At 40.2% G+C, this 18,619-nt stretch overlaps 1 protein-coding gene across 5 annotated transcripts in view; it reads right to left on the bottom strand.

Annotated features, from left to right (window-relative positions):
* The window catches only part of SMARCA2 (SWI/SNF related, matrix associated, actin dependent regulator of chromatin, subfamily a, member 2), a 180,400-nt gene that overhangs the window by 22,102 nt on the left and 139,679 nt on the right, over window positions 1–18,619 (bottom strand). For 2 of the 5 annotated variants that reach the window (XM_060237411.1, XM_060237407.1), the window contains 2 exons: window positions 14,791–15,009; window positions 2,371–2,588 (listed from right to left, as the gene is read on the bottom strand). In XM_060237411.1, the coding sequence (XP_060093394.1) occupies window positions 2,371–2,588; window positions 14,791–15,009 (437 nt within the window). Of the gene's footprint in view, window positions 1–2,370; window positions 2,589–3,244; window positions 3,305–3,641; window positions 3,988–4,336; window positions 4,467–14,790; window positions 15,010–18,619 lie in introns of those variants that run through there. The other 3 variants (XM_060237408.1, XM_060237409.1, XM_060237410.1) reach the window with 3 other exon arrangements.

Here is an 18,619-nt window from a genome sequence, read left to right on the forward strand (position 1 = left end):
TGAACATGGGTTGTGACTTTTATCCTGGTGAGTTATCCTTATACAGTGTGGCCCATGATACATGGATGGATTCTACAGTTAACACAAGCAGAAAGAGCTTGCAGAAATTGATCCTTCCCAACTTCTCCTTCCACTAACAGCTCTCTGCACACCTCAAACATTCTCTGCTGAAGGCTGGTGGATCTGTATAAACAATGCACTATGACACAGTGAACTACACTAAGCAGAGGGAATCAGACAAGATCATCTCCAGCTCCCTCTTGCACAAATGGAAACTGCCACATTTTCTCCACCAATCTAAGGAGGTGACCGTTTTGCCAAATTATTACACTACAGTGTAGCTTCCTTTGCTATCATACATTTTGTTTAAGACTCTCCACCACCCTCAGCAGAAAATCTGGCAGCGCCTAATAAAGGGGAGGGGGGCAAATCTTCCATAGGGTCTTTCAACTCGTACTGGTTTGGGATCCAACCCACAGAAATAAAATTTGCTGCATCTGCAATGGTTTTAAAGGGAGATAACTTCATGTATCATAAGAATACCATCACTGTTCTCTGCACTGAGTAAACAAAAAAAACCCTATAGGAAATAAGGCAAAGTAAGGTAACACATTTGAGTCACCAAGATAATAAATTCACATTTGAAGAATATTTGAAATTGCTCCTTCTACTAAATGCCATGGAACATGACTATTAAACTGCTCTTAGAGCTATAGAATAATGACTTTCAGGTGAGCTATGTTAGCAAAAAAATCCCAGCATTTTAACAAAGTTATGATGTACCTTTGTCCTGAAAGGGGACTACAAAACTAGCAGAACAAAGTAGGAGTCAAATTGCACCTTTAAGACCAACGAAATCTTATTCAGAATATAAGCTTTTGCATACTTCTTCAGACGAGGGGACACGGTACAGTGTTCTACTGCTTCAGACCAACATGGCTGCCCACTTGGATCTATCTACAAAATGAGCAGTTTACACTCTTCTGGTTTCATTGACATCAATGAACTTAGAAGGATGCAACTTTGCTTTGGATTACCACGTAAAGCCATTTTGTTTTCTGAATGAACTAAATTAAATAAAAGTAATTAGGAAATCACAGCAGTCTTGTGTCTTGTCAATGTGTCTTTAGAAAAAAACCCTCAAAAACTCTCAAGATTGCAATCCTAATGATTACCTAGGGGTGCTGCAACTTTTCCCATAAACATATTTGACTACTGAACTTACCTTCTTCAAAGGTGGCAATCACACATGAGATGATCACTCAGACTGTACAATTCATGATGAGTAGCTGTGAGCACCTGCTGAACCGGTTTGCATTGGGTTTTCCCAAAACGAAACATGCACAAAGATGCTGCCATTTCAAGCTGACTGGCAGCCATGTCACTGAGGACTATTTAGATGAGTACCAAAGTACAGGATTCTATAGAAACACGGCATTTATTGATGATTGATTTATATGATTTATGAGTGATTTAATTCTCTATCTAAACAACTGCCTCCTGAACAGAACAATTATGCAGCAAGGGTGGGGGATAGTAGAACTCAGCTGGGTTGTATGAGAACATGCAAAATCCCAATTGCACAATACTGAATGGATAGTAAGGAACACAGTGAAACAACCTGCCAAACACCCACAAACAGATCAACAAACTATATAATCAATCATTGAAAACTATGATCTCTCTTTAGAACCAGCAAATAGGACACAAAAGCAAACCAGCAAGTGGTTCTGCATCCTTAACTGTAACCAACTGCATAGTTTATTCAAAATAATGAAGAGTTCATAGATGCTGTGCATATGAAGCAGTGCTCCTAGCATCCAGCTATTGTTTTCTCACTACCTAACATGACCTCACTTGCTATAATAGTTGGTGCAGGAGCCAGCAGGATAATTCTACATCCACCATTCTTTCTGAAAAAAAAGTTTAATGCTTATATGCAACCCTCTGCAAATGAGTTCATAAGCATATATATTATTTACATGGCTCAGAGGGCAACTATGATCATTAAATGCATACTTGTTTTGCATTCTCAAATAGCAACAAGTGGATGGTGGAATTAAGAGAACCTTAAAATAAAATGAACCCGTAATGAGGAGGACGGGATATAAATAAATAAATAAATAATCTTTCCACATTTATCTGTCTTTGTATATATACTTGCATTCTTCAACTTTAAATCTAGAAAGATAAAATTGTCAATAGATGTTAATGAATGTAGGAGTTATGTATGCAACAATTTTGTAGAATCATATATAAAATATGTCTACTCCAAATCGTTTTGAAGATTACTATATATAATCTTTAAGCGAGTCTTTACAAGGAAAGGAAAGGTAGAAAGAAAACTGAACAAGGTAAATATAAGCTCACCTGTCTTTGTAATTGATCACAGTATCAATAATGGCATTCATCTGTTTTGTCAGCTTAGGAGGATTGGGAGACAATTTCTCTGCTGGAGGTCTTCCTCGCCTCTTTTTTGCCTTCTCTCCATCTTCTTTACCTGAATCTTTGTCCACATTTCTTCTCCTTTTTCGCTTTTTAAGCCGCACTTCCTCTTCCATTTCTTCCAAATTGCCGTCTTCAATTGCCTAATAACCATAGAAGCAGAAAATATTTGAAAAATCAAAAGACATGAACAAAAGTATAAATTAATAACCCACAAGGTACAAATAACCTCACAGCAAGAACTTAATCAATTTACAACTGCAAGTTGAACAAAAAAAATCTTGTCAGAGACAATCAGTAGGACTAAATTTAAAATGCCATAATAGGTATTGTCCTGATAAATTTAATTGTAGCTGATAAAGCGGAAAGGCCACACCCCAGAAGGCCTTAGATGCCAAAGCAATGATCATCTTCATTCAAAACACAGTCAATATGATATTTTAATAGCTACATTCATATAAATTTTAATGCATGTCCACAGACAAGGCAGTCATTTTGAAGCAAATGTCCCTTCAAAAGCCATGAACCCTCCCATGTGTAAACATACATACACACACCCTTTCCCCATAAATATAACCTCAAAAAAGTCAACAGGCCAGATACTTTTGTATAAGAGTTTTCCAATAGAATTTCCAAAACTGCAAATAATCTTTTCTAAAACAACACATTTTTCACCATTTATAGCAATTACTGAAAATGCAGAAAAGGTGGACAATACATTGTTATACAGAAAAGAATATTGGTATTATGGGATAGGAAAAACAATACAATCAAACAACAAATATCATTTAAAATTTACCTGAAAATGTATGCTTTTAACCACAGCCAACAGCACTATGCACTGAGAGTGAAATCTGCTACAAAAACAAACCTGGTTTAAAGGAAATCTGTTCACACTCTAGCTAAGAAATCCATGTGACAGTCAGAGAAGCTGAACTTTCTTTGGTTTTAAAACAGAAGAAAAAAGCCAGATATGCAGGACAGTTCAGTCTTTCATAAAATTTAACATTGAAAAGATATGAGATAAAAACAGTCCGATCTTTAAAAAAAAAAAATCACATCAGCATTTATGATGAATGCTTTCTCAAAACATAAATGTTGATGTCCCTTTTGCTTCTCTGTACTGCCTAGAATACATGCAAATGCTAATCAATCCTTTCTCAGAGCTGAAAGATCTCTAATCATAAGGCAATTACCTTCATTTTTCCACAGCACTAAACATGGCTAATATTTATGATCATGTGAGTGTAACAATCAATATACAAAGAGTGATTACATCCCAGACATAATTTCTTTTACTTGGGTACGTCTCTCGGAAAACGTTTTTGTGCATAAAACCTGCTGCACCACACGAAACAGGCTGGCATGTTAAAAACGCCAGGGAGATTTCTGAATCTGTTTCCTATTCATCCTCCGATGTGCAAATCCACAGAACAAACATGAACATACAATCCTGAGGGGAGAGCCTGAAACCCAGGCCTTAATAATCAAAAGACAATTTCCATCATGCTTTCCACAGCATTCAGATAACCACTATAAAGGAACTGGAGATCTCTGATGAGTTAAGGAGGAAGAAAGGAAGGCAACAAAAAAAAATCTGCACACAAATTCATTAATATTCATTTGGCTAAAGGAGGACACCCACGATATACCACAGCAGCTAGCGAAGATTAAGAAAAGGAAACTGTTCTGCAAATCTTGGATGCTATAAATGCTAATAATACATACAGCATGCAAGGCTGTCAACAGTTAATGTTATTGCTCTCCTAAGCACTCATTTGTACACAGAAAACACAGAGCACACCCCAGCTTTTGATGTGTAACACACCTACACATGCCTGTGATGTAGCTCTACTGAATCTTCAAGACGGCAATGAAAAAGGATATTTACCTTACCACTATCAGCAGGCCGGCTATCGGAAATCACAGTTAGTGGGGATAAAATTAACAAGCCAGCAAAGCAGCGAGCTGCTAGTCTCTTCATCAGCTGATCAGGAAAAAAAAGAGAGCTGGGAAAGGCTATGTTTTCATATACAAGTAATTTTATTTTACTGAAAATGTAATACTGGAAAGGATTGTAGATACTCAAATCTGCTGTTTCATTCTACCTACCACAAGGCCTGAAGCCTTCTTCCTTCAGCCTGCTTTAATATTGACAACTACTTATCATATTTTCCCCTTATTATTCCAGGAACTCAAATCAGGATTTTTTTTTTTTGCCGGGCAATTATTGATCCCTGGAAGCATTTTAATTATAGTATCAATATATACATATGCACACACAAACATACACACACACAAACCCAAATATATATATACTTTTGAAAAAGAAATATAATGAAGTATGCATTTTAAAGCTGCATTACACACAAAGCAGCTTCTTTGTTCTCTCAGAAAATAATATATTTGCATCCCTTGAGACTGCTATATAAAAACGGTCCCTTACACACAAAAAAAGTCTGATTTATTTATGCTCTTAAAAATGAAGTTTTGGAACTGCAATATTTTTAAGTTTTGTAGGTTTTTAAAAAGGAAAAAAAAACAAATACAGGCTAACCACATCCCTCTGCTATGTCTCCAATATTTTTATGCCACACCTACAAGACTATTTGAATCTGCTGATCACAGATTGGAAGTTTTTAAAAATGATCTGAGTAAATACAAATATTGGTATTAACATCAATTCTACACAATGAAGTTTCCCCATATTTTATAAATTCGTGGCTAAAAGACAAATTACTTATAAGAATATGAATTTGAAGAACTGGCTTTGCAGTCATTTGAACTCAAAATCAAAATTGCTTTTCTGAATTTTGTTGAAAAGCATGTCAGTTCACACATTATTTTCATCAAATTAAAGCTTCTGTATATCTAACACTGGAAAATATTCCCTGTATACAAATCCAACTAGGTGGCAGACCATAATTATTGTTATTATTACTCAAATTCAAAATACATATGGCATAATGTCAAAATAATACTGAATATTACTGATTCTATTTCATGTGAAGATTTGCAGGTACAATTATAATTTATTTAACTTGTATGGCTCATTGAAATTTGATTTATTCTTCAGGGCAAGGATGCTACTAGGGATGTGGATTTGGCTATTTCTGGTCTGAATATATAGATGAAAAATATTGATAAGGTACTTCTCAGATATATTCAGGTGTTCTAACAGTATTTGGGATTTTCTGGGATACCTGTACATGGATCCAAGAAAACAATGTGAAAAAAATCAGGTATATGTTAATATTTGATTTAATTTTTTTTTAAGGATACCAGGACTATTTTCCTTCACCTTTACAGTGTTTCTGCATCATGTCCTCTTGCCAGGTCTAAGTATTACTCAGGCTTGTTAGGTTGCTTGGCTTGGATTCTCTGGTTTGACATTGGTTGTGTGGGCTTGCTGCATTGGCCAGGGTTCTGCTGGGATTCTTTGGTTTGACATTGGTTCTGTTGAGCTTGTTGGCTGTTTGTATTTGGGAGGGTTTGGCTAATGGTTAATTGCTCTTCTGTGTTTGGCTACCAGCTTCTTTGCCATGAAGAAAGCAGATAGGAAACAATGGGAACAAATTTTCCCAGTCCAATGTGTCTATATCATCCTTCTCTCCCTTTCCTTCTGGCTGTCCATCTTCCAGGCACAATTATATTTAGAAGATAAAGACAATTTCATTCATTATTAAAATACCTGGCAGATGATCTGACTTGCACTGCACAAGGAAGCTTATACTTCGAATAAAACTTTGTTGGTCTTAAAGTTGCCACTGAACTTCAACTTTGTTCTGTATTTTTCAAAAGTAGTTAAGCTTAGCTGAAAAGCTAGCATAGGATGTTTTAAAAACAGATACCCTGATTGAAACTCTGTCATGTTGCAGCTGTACTGCTAAAAAATGAAACAGAGATGCCAACAGCAAAGATCAGCATCTGAAAGTTAAGAGTAGTTAATATTCAATCCTTTAAAGAATGAATGCAGTATGGGCCCATTTGTTAATAAGGCCATTTTGAAAATTTCAATTCCAGGGATGTTACACTCAAAAAAACTTTCAACAAGCTTCTACTCAGAGTACTGCATAATTTAGCAGTTGAACCAAAATTGTTAAAACTAGTCATGGAACTTGCTTGATGCAGAAATCCCAGCCAGAGGCCAAATCCAAGGCACTTACATGCTCCAACTAGGCTTCCCAATCCCCAGGTCCCAGCGGGGGATCCCCTGGTTTTACAGGCTTCCCCCCTCCCCCAGCCAGCTGGCCGGCGGGGGAAGCTCCACCCCCATAGCTATTATGCACCTCCAGGAACGATTCCCATAGGGAATGATGGGGAATTGATCCGTGGGTGTCAGGGGCTCTGGGGGGGCTGTCTTTTGAGGTAGAGGCGCCAAATTTTCAGTATAGCATCTAGTGCCTCTCCCCAAAATACCTCCCAAGTTTCAAAAAGAATGGACCAGGGGGTCCAATTCTATGAGCCCCAAAAGAAGGTGCCCCTATCCTTCATTATTTTCTATGGAAGGAAGGCATTCTAAAGGTGTGCTGTCCCTTTAAATGTGATGGCCAGAACTCCCTTGGAGTTCAATTATGCTTGTCACACCCTTGCTCCTGGCTCCGCCCCCAGTGTCTCTTGGCCCCACCCCCAAAGTCTCCTGGCTCCACCCCCAAAGTCCCCAGATATTTCTTGAATTGGACTTGGCAACCCTAGCTGCAACGGCAGCATAGGAATCCCTGGTAACCAACAGAGAGGATACAAAACCCCAAGACAACACTTGGGGAACCATTCTCCCTAACTATAGTTTCAAATAATGTATGAAGTCATACATGGCCATGGAAAAAATTGCATCAGGTCTTAATTCTATAGATCCCTACATGGTCCATGAAAAGTTTATTGCAAAATGGTTTCTGATAACTGAAAAGTTAGACAACGATCCTTGCTATGTAAATTCACTCTTGAAATGTGAGTTATAAATTTCTGTTACTAATGTAAAAATGGTTAGTTTTGGGCAGGCCTTTTGGTTGTAATTCGAAATATTTGGTTACAATTTGTTTAGGGGTTTTTGAGGATATATGTACACATATTTTTAAGAAGGATTCTTTTGACTATTTTGTATGTATACAATTTTATTTTATGTTCGTCTTTCTGTGGTGTTGAATAAAATTAAAAAAAAATGTATGAAGTCATTATGAAAACTTTGTTTTCAAAAATAAAGCCATCAGAAAAACCAACCAACAAAAATGTTCAGACGTTCTGGAGTTTTTTTTTAAACTTCCTTCATGTGTACAAGTTTAAATTAAAATATAGATAGAGCCTATGTCAAAGCAATGAAACTGATGACGCAGTTGTGATAATAGTACCAAACAAAATTCTGAAAGTTCACATTCAAAGTAAAACAAGTTACAATTTTCTGTCCCTCTTCTCCTATATATGTTTAAGGAACAGAGACCAGCTAAGAGAGAAAGAGAGAAGGACAGCACAGAAACATCAGAGAGGGCCATGGTTATATTAATTACAGTTTCATCAGGTCTTGGCACAGCAACAACAAGTGCCACAGCCAGCATCACTGCTGACAGAAACACGCCCCCCCCACATCTACAAGTTGGCAGTAACCAGGAAAAGTGAACCAGTTATAAGGCAAGAATTGGAAGACACCACTATTCATGCCTGTTACCAGCCTCATGGGAATGTGATCAGCATCCTAGCCCTGGATGTGGCCACTATTACCCTTGCCCCTGAGTCCCTTTAAGGGACCCTACCTTTCTGGTTCATGTAGAGGATCCACCTCTGCCCAACCCTGTACTATTTTTCCCACCCCAGTGCCTAAATGCCACAGCCTAGCTTGTTTGACTCCATCACCAGACCAAAGGAAGCTGTAATATCTGTACCAGCCAACCTCTGAGATCCCTTAGCCACATATTGGTGCCCTCGTTGGACAGCTGCCTGCTGAGAGGTGCAGCTGTTCAGCATCCTCCTCCCACCGCCCCCCCAAGTGCAAGGGTTCCTCCTGTCTGACAGTAGTTAGCTGAATTGGTTATCTATATATAATAGCAGTTCAATTTTTTAAAAAATATAAGAAACATATTTGTACCAAGGAGCAATCCCTTTTAAATCTTTTTAAGGCAGTAAATGATGGACATATGGACATCCACTTTACAATGACAGAAAGATGAACCTTTCTATCATTGGAAAATGGGAAAAAGTAGGGTGAGATTGCAGTTCTCTCAGGAAAATGAGGCCAGTTATGATAAAAAGCTTGGGATTCTTCAGTAACAGTTAAGAATTGCACAGCAACCCCTTCCTGCTTCCAGTATCCCTTACTGTTAACTACTCTTAATAAGGCTTATGTCAATTGACCTTAATTGTAGTTGGTGTAAGCAAGGCTTGCTTTTAACCAGGATCTGATACTGGAGTTTTCTGCTGACACTATTTTCCAAATGAACAAGGCTGGCAAGAAATATTCACAACCAAGAAGGCTAGGATGAAAGCTTGTGATTTCAAAACCTGCTCCCAATGATTGTTAAGGGATCAAGAGCATTGGGTATGTTCTGGCATCAAGTCTAATACAAACTCACTAGATCCAAGAGAGTGCCAGAAGCCAACAATGTAATGCTTGTCTTCATTTTATCATCAATGTTAGAAGCATAGTTCCTTTTAAAAATGAATAACTCCAAATAAAAATTTTTCACTTAATACCTAATCAAATGATACCATTACAAAAAATTATGAATGAAATAAAAGAAGGAAAGACAATACCTGTGACATGCAAAGAAGCATATATAACACTAATGTACAAATAAGTCAGTGATACAACATTACCACAATCACATAGACCTCTCTCTCTCTACTAAATGTTGATTTAAGATTTTTGCTACAATGACACAGATTTTAAAAATGCATACCAAATTTAATACAAACTTATCAAGCAGACTTTGCACTAAAGAGGCTTATGAAACATAATATATGATTTATAATTTATACAATTGAATTTATGAATAATTAAAGAAGAGAAAGCAGCATTCTATTTTGGATGCAGAGAAAGCATTTGATAATATAACATGACCTTTTCTACTAAATGTACTTCAGAATATGGGCTTTGGCCAGGAATTCTGGAACTGGATGCAAGGTATATATTCAAACTAACAAGCAAATACTAATATTTGGAAAATTAAACAAAGCAATTTAACTTGACAAACAAACACACCAAGGTTGCATATTGTCACTATTAAAGATAGAAGATTATTAACGCTGAAGGTGGAGTGCTAAGAGAGATGACTGAATTATAAAATTACAACAAAAATCAAATTACAACAGATTACAAAACAAAAAGATCACTTATGTTGGGTATATAAGCTATTACTTCAGTGAGAAACAGAAAAGGAACAAAGTGAAAAAGTGTATGATTAAGTGGATACAAAATTTCAAAGAGCATATACCTATGCATTAATGGGAAAAAGAACTCCAGTTCAAAGCCAGTCAGGCGCTAAGAGATTATTGGTTCAAAATATTATTCAGATGGTATATTACTCTGAAGGGTATTGAGAAAATAGACAAAAATTACAAAGGAAAATGCTGGAAATATCAAGATATAGACAGAACTTTTTACCATATGTGGTGGACTTGTAAAAAAAAAGGTGGGGGGAATTGGAAGGAAACACATGGAAAAATGCAGAATATATTTAAACTCAAATTTTCTATGCAAGTTAAGAATATGTTACTAGGAATATTGCCCAACAAGTTACCAAAAGTTTTGGATATAACCAAAGGAATATTTAGATATATGATGACAGCAGTCAAAATTATTTATACAGCAAATGAAAACCAGCAGTCTTTCCAAGTTTAGAAGAACAGGAAAACAAACTTGCTCATTATGCAGTAGTGGTGAAATTAATAACTTATTTGAGAAACCAATCCATTTTGAAAGTTGAGGAGAGATGGAGTGTCTATTATGGAAGCAGGAGATAAACTTACAATGAAAAACAGTTTAAAACGGTTTATAAATGTATTGTGAGGCATATAATGCCGTATAAGAAAAAAGAGAACAAGTTTTGAATATAAAGGAAGTGGATTTTGAACAAAATACTCCTCATCTCTTATTTTATTGTGATATTTTTTCCTTCAACTTCGGTATATTAAAAGGTAAAGCTAGTACATAGCAATGATTAATATGTAATATAAAATATGTATTAATGATGAAACTATTGTAGAAAATGTCTTTAAAATTCTAACAAAGGGGATATCAGGGAGAAATATTTTTTTCTTTAATAAATGCTATATACAACTTGTTCCATAATCTCTTCTTTCTTTCTGTACCTCTTTCACATTATTATTTTGTTTTTAAAATAAAACTACATTACAAAAAAAGTAATTCCCAATCAAAATTTTGGTGTAGTGGTTAAGTGTGTGGACTCTTATCTGGGAGAACTGGGTTTGATTCCCCACTCCTCCACTTGCAATTGCTGAAAATGGCCTTGGGTCAGCCATAGCTCTGGCAGAGGTTGTCCTTGAAAGGGCAGCTACTGTGAGAGCCCTCTCCAGCCCCACCCACCTCACAGGGTGTCTGTTGTGGGGGAGGAAGATAAAGGAGATTGTGAGCCGCTCTGAGACTCTTCAGAGTGGAGGGCGGGATATAAATCCAAAAAGTCTAGTACCTGCTCACATTTTGAAATAAACTGTTGGCTTTACCTTCTCTCTCATCTCCTCTCAGTCAAACAGAAAAGATGTTTGCTCAAACAAAAATGAAAAAGGCGACTTAAAGCCTGAACTAGCCTTTTACCAGTAAAAGTATATTATTACTGAATTAAGAAGATAAGAAACGCCCTGCTGGATTAGACCAATAGTCCATCTAGTCCAGCATCCTGTTACACACAGTTCATCTGGACAGCCAACAACAGGGCATAGAAGCTGAGGTTTTCACTTGATTTTGCCTCCTGGCTCTGGAATTCAGAAGATTAGTGCATCTGAATGCAGAGGTTCCCCTCAGTCACCATGGCTAGTAACCATTAATAGACTTCTCCTCTAGCTGACTAACAATTTGATGACCAAATAGAATAATACTGTCCTCATAAGGCTGTTGTTTTTGAGACAGAAGTGCTATTTAGGAAGCATCATTCTCTCTCAGTTATGGACAAAACAAAAAAAAAAGGAAAAGAATGGAGTGTCACTTCAGCTGGACCTACAATTACACATTATAGAGAACAACACTTATGCCAAGTACCCCTTTTTTCTCTGGGCAAATTTAACCCAATCAGAATACTGTGCATTTGGCTTTTGTTTTATATCATAATTATCACTCTACAGTGCTGGAGAAAAAGACACAGACAAAACAAATGGAAACATGGATGTTGAGGGGCTTGTGTGTAATACCTTCTCTGTCCCCCTCACAAATACTTTCACACTCATATACATAGACAAGACCTTTCCATACCTCTCATGGCCTTCACTTTGTTTGTTTATTCATGATTGTTCTGTCCTTTTATATTCTCTTTCTGTACTTGTCAGTTGCTTTCCTCTCTGTGCCAGTGTTTGGACTCCATCATTGCTATTTTGAGGGTTACTGTGGGTCTTTTTCAACACTGATATTTTACTGATTTTTTAACTCTAAGGGTTGGAACCACTGACATTGTTGCCCTTGTTCTTCTTGCCAGCTGCTGCAGTGGTTGCTTCCTTCCAGTTTCAACCCCAAAAGGCAGTCCAGATGGACAAACGGTATCAAAAGCCACTGAGATGTCCGGAAGAATTAAAAAGGGTCACATTTCCCCTGTACATCTCCCAGTGCAGGTCATCCACCAGGGGCAACCAAGGCCATTTCAGTGCCATAACCAGTTATTTTAAATGCATAATTATTTCAAAATAAATACACGAACATGCCATTCACCAACCATTCTCAAGATATACAACATGTGTACACAGTCTAACAGGTGATGAGACTGTGACGGTGCTATCTACCCCCCTTTCCACCAACAAGGTCTCTTTGGCCCTTAGTTCTCTTAGTTTTTTAAGCTTTTGAGAAACTGGAATGCAAGCATTTCATAACATCTCAACAGCCAGGCCAATGGTCACTAAGAATATATTAAGCTAGGGATATGACACTTCATAACTATCCCTTGTGTTTAATTCAGTTTTTTTTTAAAAGTTCCTTGAGCATTTCATTGCTTTCAATTAAATCTGCAGCCATCTAACGAAGTCAGAACAGAATAAACCAGGGGTGTCAAGTGTCTGGCCCGTGGGCTAGAACTGTCCCAGGGCTTTAATCAAGCCCATGGGGCTCTTTTCTTCTGCCTCCTCCCCTCCCCTCCTCCCCCTTTGAAGCTTCAAGGTTGCAAAGTTCCCAGCTCCTTCTGCATTGTCTTTACAGGCTGAAGCAGGAAGCAATTCTGAGCTTGCAAAGCTGCAAAGAAAATGTGAAATGGACTTTCCACTAAGGTCTCTGTGCCTTAATGGAAAATCCATTTCATGTTTTCCTTGCAGTTTTGTCTGTGCTGCAATGTATTTTAATGGAGTGGAGTTCAGTTTCACCTTTCAGTGTTTATATGGCCAGTTAAGACGCTGTTCCTTGCTGGAGTTGCTGGAGTGTGAACTTGCAAATAAAGGGTTGATGCTTTGAATTAGCATGTGTCTGCTGAATGGACCTTAGAACTGGTGCCTAGTGTGTACTCTAACCTGGAAACCCACAGCCAAAGGGGGATATTATACTGAAGAGCCATTGCCAGTCTGAGTAGACCTGGAGGCAAGGGGAGAAGCTTGCAGTGTCCTGCAATTTCATGTTTTCCTAAGCCCAGAGCATTTTATATTTTTGGTTTATATTTTCAGTTTCTGCTGTGATCCTTACGCTTTTTCTTAATGTTTTATTTTTAAAATTGCATTGCCAAATTCCACTAATCCACAAGACATTGCAAGAGTTTTAAGCATGTTTGTATTTTAAGTAAAAAAATAATATCTTTAATTGTGTTTCTCCATATCCTTTATACAGTTTATATCTTCACTACCTGGCATTACATTTTATGATACACATGGCCTGGCCCCACAAAGTCCCATTTATGTCCACCCTTCGTAACAAATGAGTTCGACACCCCTGGGATAAACTCTCATTAAAGTTAGATAAATGTAAGTATGTCTTCTTAAATAGATTGAAATGAATATTATGCATAAGCCACAAATAAATAAGTCTGTGTTGCTACAAATAAAGCTGCAGGGTCATACTAAGAAAACTATCACCTATAGTTCTGAAATACCCCAGATCTTCAACCTGAGGCTTGTAATTACTTCAGTTATCATTGTTCTTGGCCTAATCAAGATGTACACAAATTTGTTGGGGTAGGGAGAAACTAACACAAAAGTTGAATCTTACTGACAATTCCTTAAAAAGAGACTTCTATTAATATATATGTGATTCACTGGTGGCTGGAAGAAAGGCAGTAAGTGGTATTGCTACTTATTATCCTTACAAGTGGGAAACACAAAGCAATTGTGGTTGGAACTAAGGGTAACAGGAGTCAGCAACATGCAAACGAACAGTTGCAGATTGGCTAAGAGAACCCAGCACAAGCTCTTGTGTAAGCACTTCCAGAATAGCACTAGCAAATATTTTCTTTCTGTTTGTAGCTATTTAGACTAAACCCACTGTTTCTGGAAAGTAGCTACGTAGGTCAATTCTAGCCCTGCCAAGTAAAGACACACTGTAGTTTTGCATCTACACAAAATACCTCATTTTGATAACTTAGAAATATTTTAATAGCTGGTTATTTGATCTTCATCCACAGAAAGTAAACAATAAAAATTAAGGCACAGGTGCATATGGAAAAAGTTGTGATTTCTTAGACAGGAATGCAACTGGGGGTTCATATGCTCATTTTATCCCAAGCAACTAAGAGCCAGATGTCCTATCACACAAGCAATCAACAGCCAGCAGCATTTGGGGATAATGCAAGGAGGGTTCTCTGAAGCACTGAAAAACATCTGGATGGACAAGAATTTAATTCTTGAATGGTTCATTGCAGCCTTCCATTCTAAGGTAGGTTTTTCAATCTCAGCTATGTCTAACAGGCAAAAAGGCAGCAGTATTTTTTTTTTGGGGGGGGGGGGGCGGGGGGTTAAACGTTCAAGGAAGTTTTAAATCATTTACCCAACCAGACACATAGTAATCAGCAATTTACCAGACTGCAATAAATGAACTGCATCCAATTTAGGTTCCAGCAAAGAAGCTTTTTGGTAATCTTTGAGAAATTATATAATTGCGCTGAGAAGAATACACTGACCTTATCTTCAGTAGAGTAACTATTTGTTGCATTCCTCTAATTATTAACTCAAAAATAGGATTTAGCCACCTCTCCAGTTTATAACAGAATATATAGCACATACCCTTAACCACTGTTTTTCTGTCAGGGCATCACTGTAGTCCACATCCCTGCGTTGTCGGGATCCTCTCCCAAATATCTTCTCCTCCTCTTCCTCACAGGTAAGCCTTTCAACTTCAGCATCATCTTTGATAATCCACGATGGCAGCTCATCTTCCTCCATCAAGCGTGGTTTGCGTTTTGGATTTCGGGCATCCTCTCTACGTCTGTCCATATCCATTCTCTGTAAGAATAATGAAATTCTTAATACTAATATTTCTTAATAATAACAACCGCACCATACTTCATTCTTACAAAATATTTCCAGTCCCTATGCATTGACAGTAAACATAGAGTTCCTAGGAGGGTTTTTTCCTGCCCCACTCAAGTCTTAGGTGCTGATTGTTCCCTATATCTTGCAGAAATCACATTTACTCGTATGGTCCGGACTGTGAAAATCAAAGCAATAAACTTCCAGTAGGCTGATCTTAAGGATAACTGAAACCCAGTAGTATGCGTGTTAGCCACCATTATGTCATTACTCTTGGAGATGCTGGTTGCCTCAATTTCATGTTGGGTACTTTGAATTCTTCCAACTCAGAAATACAGTGTTCAATAAGGAATATTAGTTCTGTGACCAAGATTTGACTCCAGGAGTACCTTAATAAAGACCAACAAGATTTCCAGGGTATAAGCTTTTGAGATGCTAAGTTCCCTCTGTCAGATATCTTTATCAGTTATCTGATGATAGAATATTTGACTCTCAAAAGCTTATACTCTGGAAACCTTGTTGGTCTTTAAGGTGCTCCTGGACTTTTATCTTCTACTGCAGACAGGGCAATCCATCTGAAACCACTTCTGTGAAGTAGCCTTGAAAAACCCTAGCCTATCAACTTTTGAGAACTAAAGGACTGATATGGCTATGGTGATGTAACACCACTACAGAATCTGCCAGTAAATTCATGCTAACACACTGTGCTTGTGAACAATACATTTGGAGTGCTTGTGTACCTATGAAAGGTCAGTCTGGACAGCCACCTCCATCAGCCACCAAATGGCCAGCTCAGGGATTCCAGTGCTCCTGGGGAGGGGGAGGTATGGCGGTGGGAGCAGATGTTATAAGGGAGGAGGACAGAGACATGCCAGTGCTCGGCCCCCCTCCAATCTGCGGCCCATCCCAAGGGTGACAGGTAGTAGGGCCAGGTGTAACCCGCCTCCGTCATTGGTGTTATGCAACGCCAGGTCCATTAACAATAAGACCTCAATTCTTCGAGAGTTTATGCTCGAACAGAATATGGACCTGGCTTGCGTGACTGAGACCTGGATCCGGGAGGGTGATACAGTGGCCCTCTCGCAAGCATCTCCCCCAGGTTACTCAGTCTTCCACCAATCGCGGACTAGCGGGCGGGGGGGAGGAGTGGCATTATTTGCATGGGAGGCTTACTCCTTCAGGGCGCTCCCGGCCCCAAAGATTGAGGGCATTGAATGTGCCGGTCTGGCATGGGGGGATGGAGAGGGGTTGGCGATTTGGCTGGTGTACCGTACGCCTAACGCACCAGCCAACGCCTTACCGTCCCTGCTTGAGGCGGCGACAGGCTGGGCGCTGGAGCACCCAAGGTTGATAATCCTGGGTGACTTCAACGTCCATGCTGATGACCTGTCCTCCAGTCAGGCGGCGGACCTAGTGTCTTCCATGGCGACACTGGGACTCTCTCAACTTGTTGTAACCCCCACCCACCAGGCCGGACACATGTTAGACCTGATCTTTGCGGCTGGGATTGTAGTGAGCGATATAACCGCAGAGGCGGTGCCATGGTCGGATCACTTCACCCTCAAGGCCCGTGTAGATATGCCTCCCCAAACCTGTTTAGGTGAGGAGCCGATTATGGCTCGCCCGCGGAGCCAAATGGACCCGGAATGGTTCCAGATGGCTCTGCGGGACCCCTGGCCCTCTGGCGACTCCCTCGATGGCCTGATTGAGACCTGGAATAGCCGGCTCTCTAGGGCCATCGAGGAGATCGCACCTCGGCGCCCTCTGCAACCTCGGACTAAGCTGGCTCCGTGGTATACCCCGGAATTACGCCAGCTGAAACAAGGCCTTAGACGGCTAGAGAGGCAATGGTGGCGTACTCGTGACGAAGCGACCAGAACATCTTATAGGAAGTTTATGAAGTCCTATGAGATGGCAATCAAGGCCGCAAAGAAAACATACTTTGCGGCTAAGATTGCATCTGCAAATTCGCGCCCGACCCAATTATTTAGAATAATTCGGAACCTTACCACACTGCCACAGGGCAACTCAAAAGCTAAGGAATTGGAGATTGGCTGTGAGGCTTTTGCGAAATTTTTTGCTGATAAGGTCCAATCGCTCCGCCACGACTGCCCTGCCAATTTGGATGCAGTAAGCAAACTCGAAGCCCAATGCGTGTCTTCTGATTTAACCCTGGACTGCTTCGACCCGCTCAGCTTGGAGGAGGTCGACAGAATTCTTGGCACTGCATGATCCACAACTTGTGATCTGGACCCATGCCCCTCCTGGCTAATTAAGGCCTGCCAGGATGAACTAAGATATCCTATACGGGATATTATAAATCGATCCCTTTCAGAGGGTGCCTTCCCAACACCCCTGAAAGAGGCATTGGTCTGCCCCCTCTTGAAAAAACCGTCATCAGACCCGGCCGAATTGGCACACTACCAACCTGTCTCAAATTTGCCCTTTCTGGGAAAAATTATTGAGAGGGCTGTGGCGTTGCAGTTACAGGATTTTTTGGAGGACGCTTCCATCTTAGACCCATGCCAGTCCGGCTTTCGCCTGGGCCATGGGACGGAAACAGTCTTGGTCGCCCTCATGGATGACCTCCGACGACAACTGGATCGAGGCGGCTCGGCAGTATTGCTGCTGCTAGACCTATCGGCTGCGTTTGATATGGTCGACCATCGGCTGCTGACCCGCCGCCTCGCCGACGCAGGAATTCGGGGGCTAGCCTTACAGTGGCTCTCTTCCTTTCTTGAAGGTCGGGGACAAAGGATGGCAATTGGGGGGGAGCTGTCTCAGAGGCACCCACTTCACTGTGGCGTGCCTCAGGGAGCAGTTCTCTCCCCGATGTTGTTTAACATCTTTATGTGCCCCCTTGCCCAGATCGCACGGAGGTATGGGCTGGGTTGTCATCAATATGCAGATGACACCCAGCTCTATCTATTGATGGACGGCCGGGCTGGCGATGTCCCTATAAATTTGGACCGGGCATTACAAGCTGTGGCTGACTGGCTCAGGCTGAGTGGGCTGAAGTTGAATCCGGCGAAGACTGAGGTCCTTTGCGTGGGCCGCGGCGGACTGGGAGGGGAGATTACTCTACCGGCTTTCGACGGTGTGCCACTGATACCAGTGCGCAAAGTCAAGAGCCTGGGAGTGCTACTGGAATCCTCTTTATCAATGGAGGCCCAGATAGCTGCCACTGCTAGATCCGCCTTCTTTCATCTCAAGAGGGCGAGGCAGTTGGCTCCCTTCTTGGAGCGCAGCGACCTAGCAACTATGATCCACGCAACGGTCACTTCGAGACTAGACTACTGCAATGCTCTCTACATGGGGCTGCCCTTATACCGAACACGGAAACTTCAGGTAGTCCAGAACGCGGCGGCCAGGCTGCTAGAGGGACTACCACGGTGGGAACATGTGCGGCCTGGGCTGTGGGATCTGCATTTTTTTTTTAAGTGGACAGTTTACACAAAACAACTCTATGTCATGGGCGATGATGAAGGGGAGCTGCTGGCCGCGGAGCTGCTGGTTGCAGCAGAGCCAGCTGCTGAGCCCTCTGACAGCACAGCAGCTGGTCCCTCAGAAGAAACTGCCAGTT

Source organism: Heteronotia binoei, chromosome 4 (assembly GCF_032191835.1).
Source record: "Heteronotia binoei isolate CCM8104 ecotype False Entrance Well chromosome 4, APGP_CSIRO_Hbin_v1, whole genome shotgun sequence".
Taxonomy (NCBI): domain Eukaryota; kingdom Metazoa; phylum Chordata; class Lepidosauria; order Squamata; family Gekkonidae; genus Heteronotia; species Heteronotia binoei.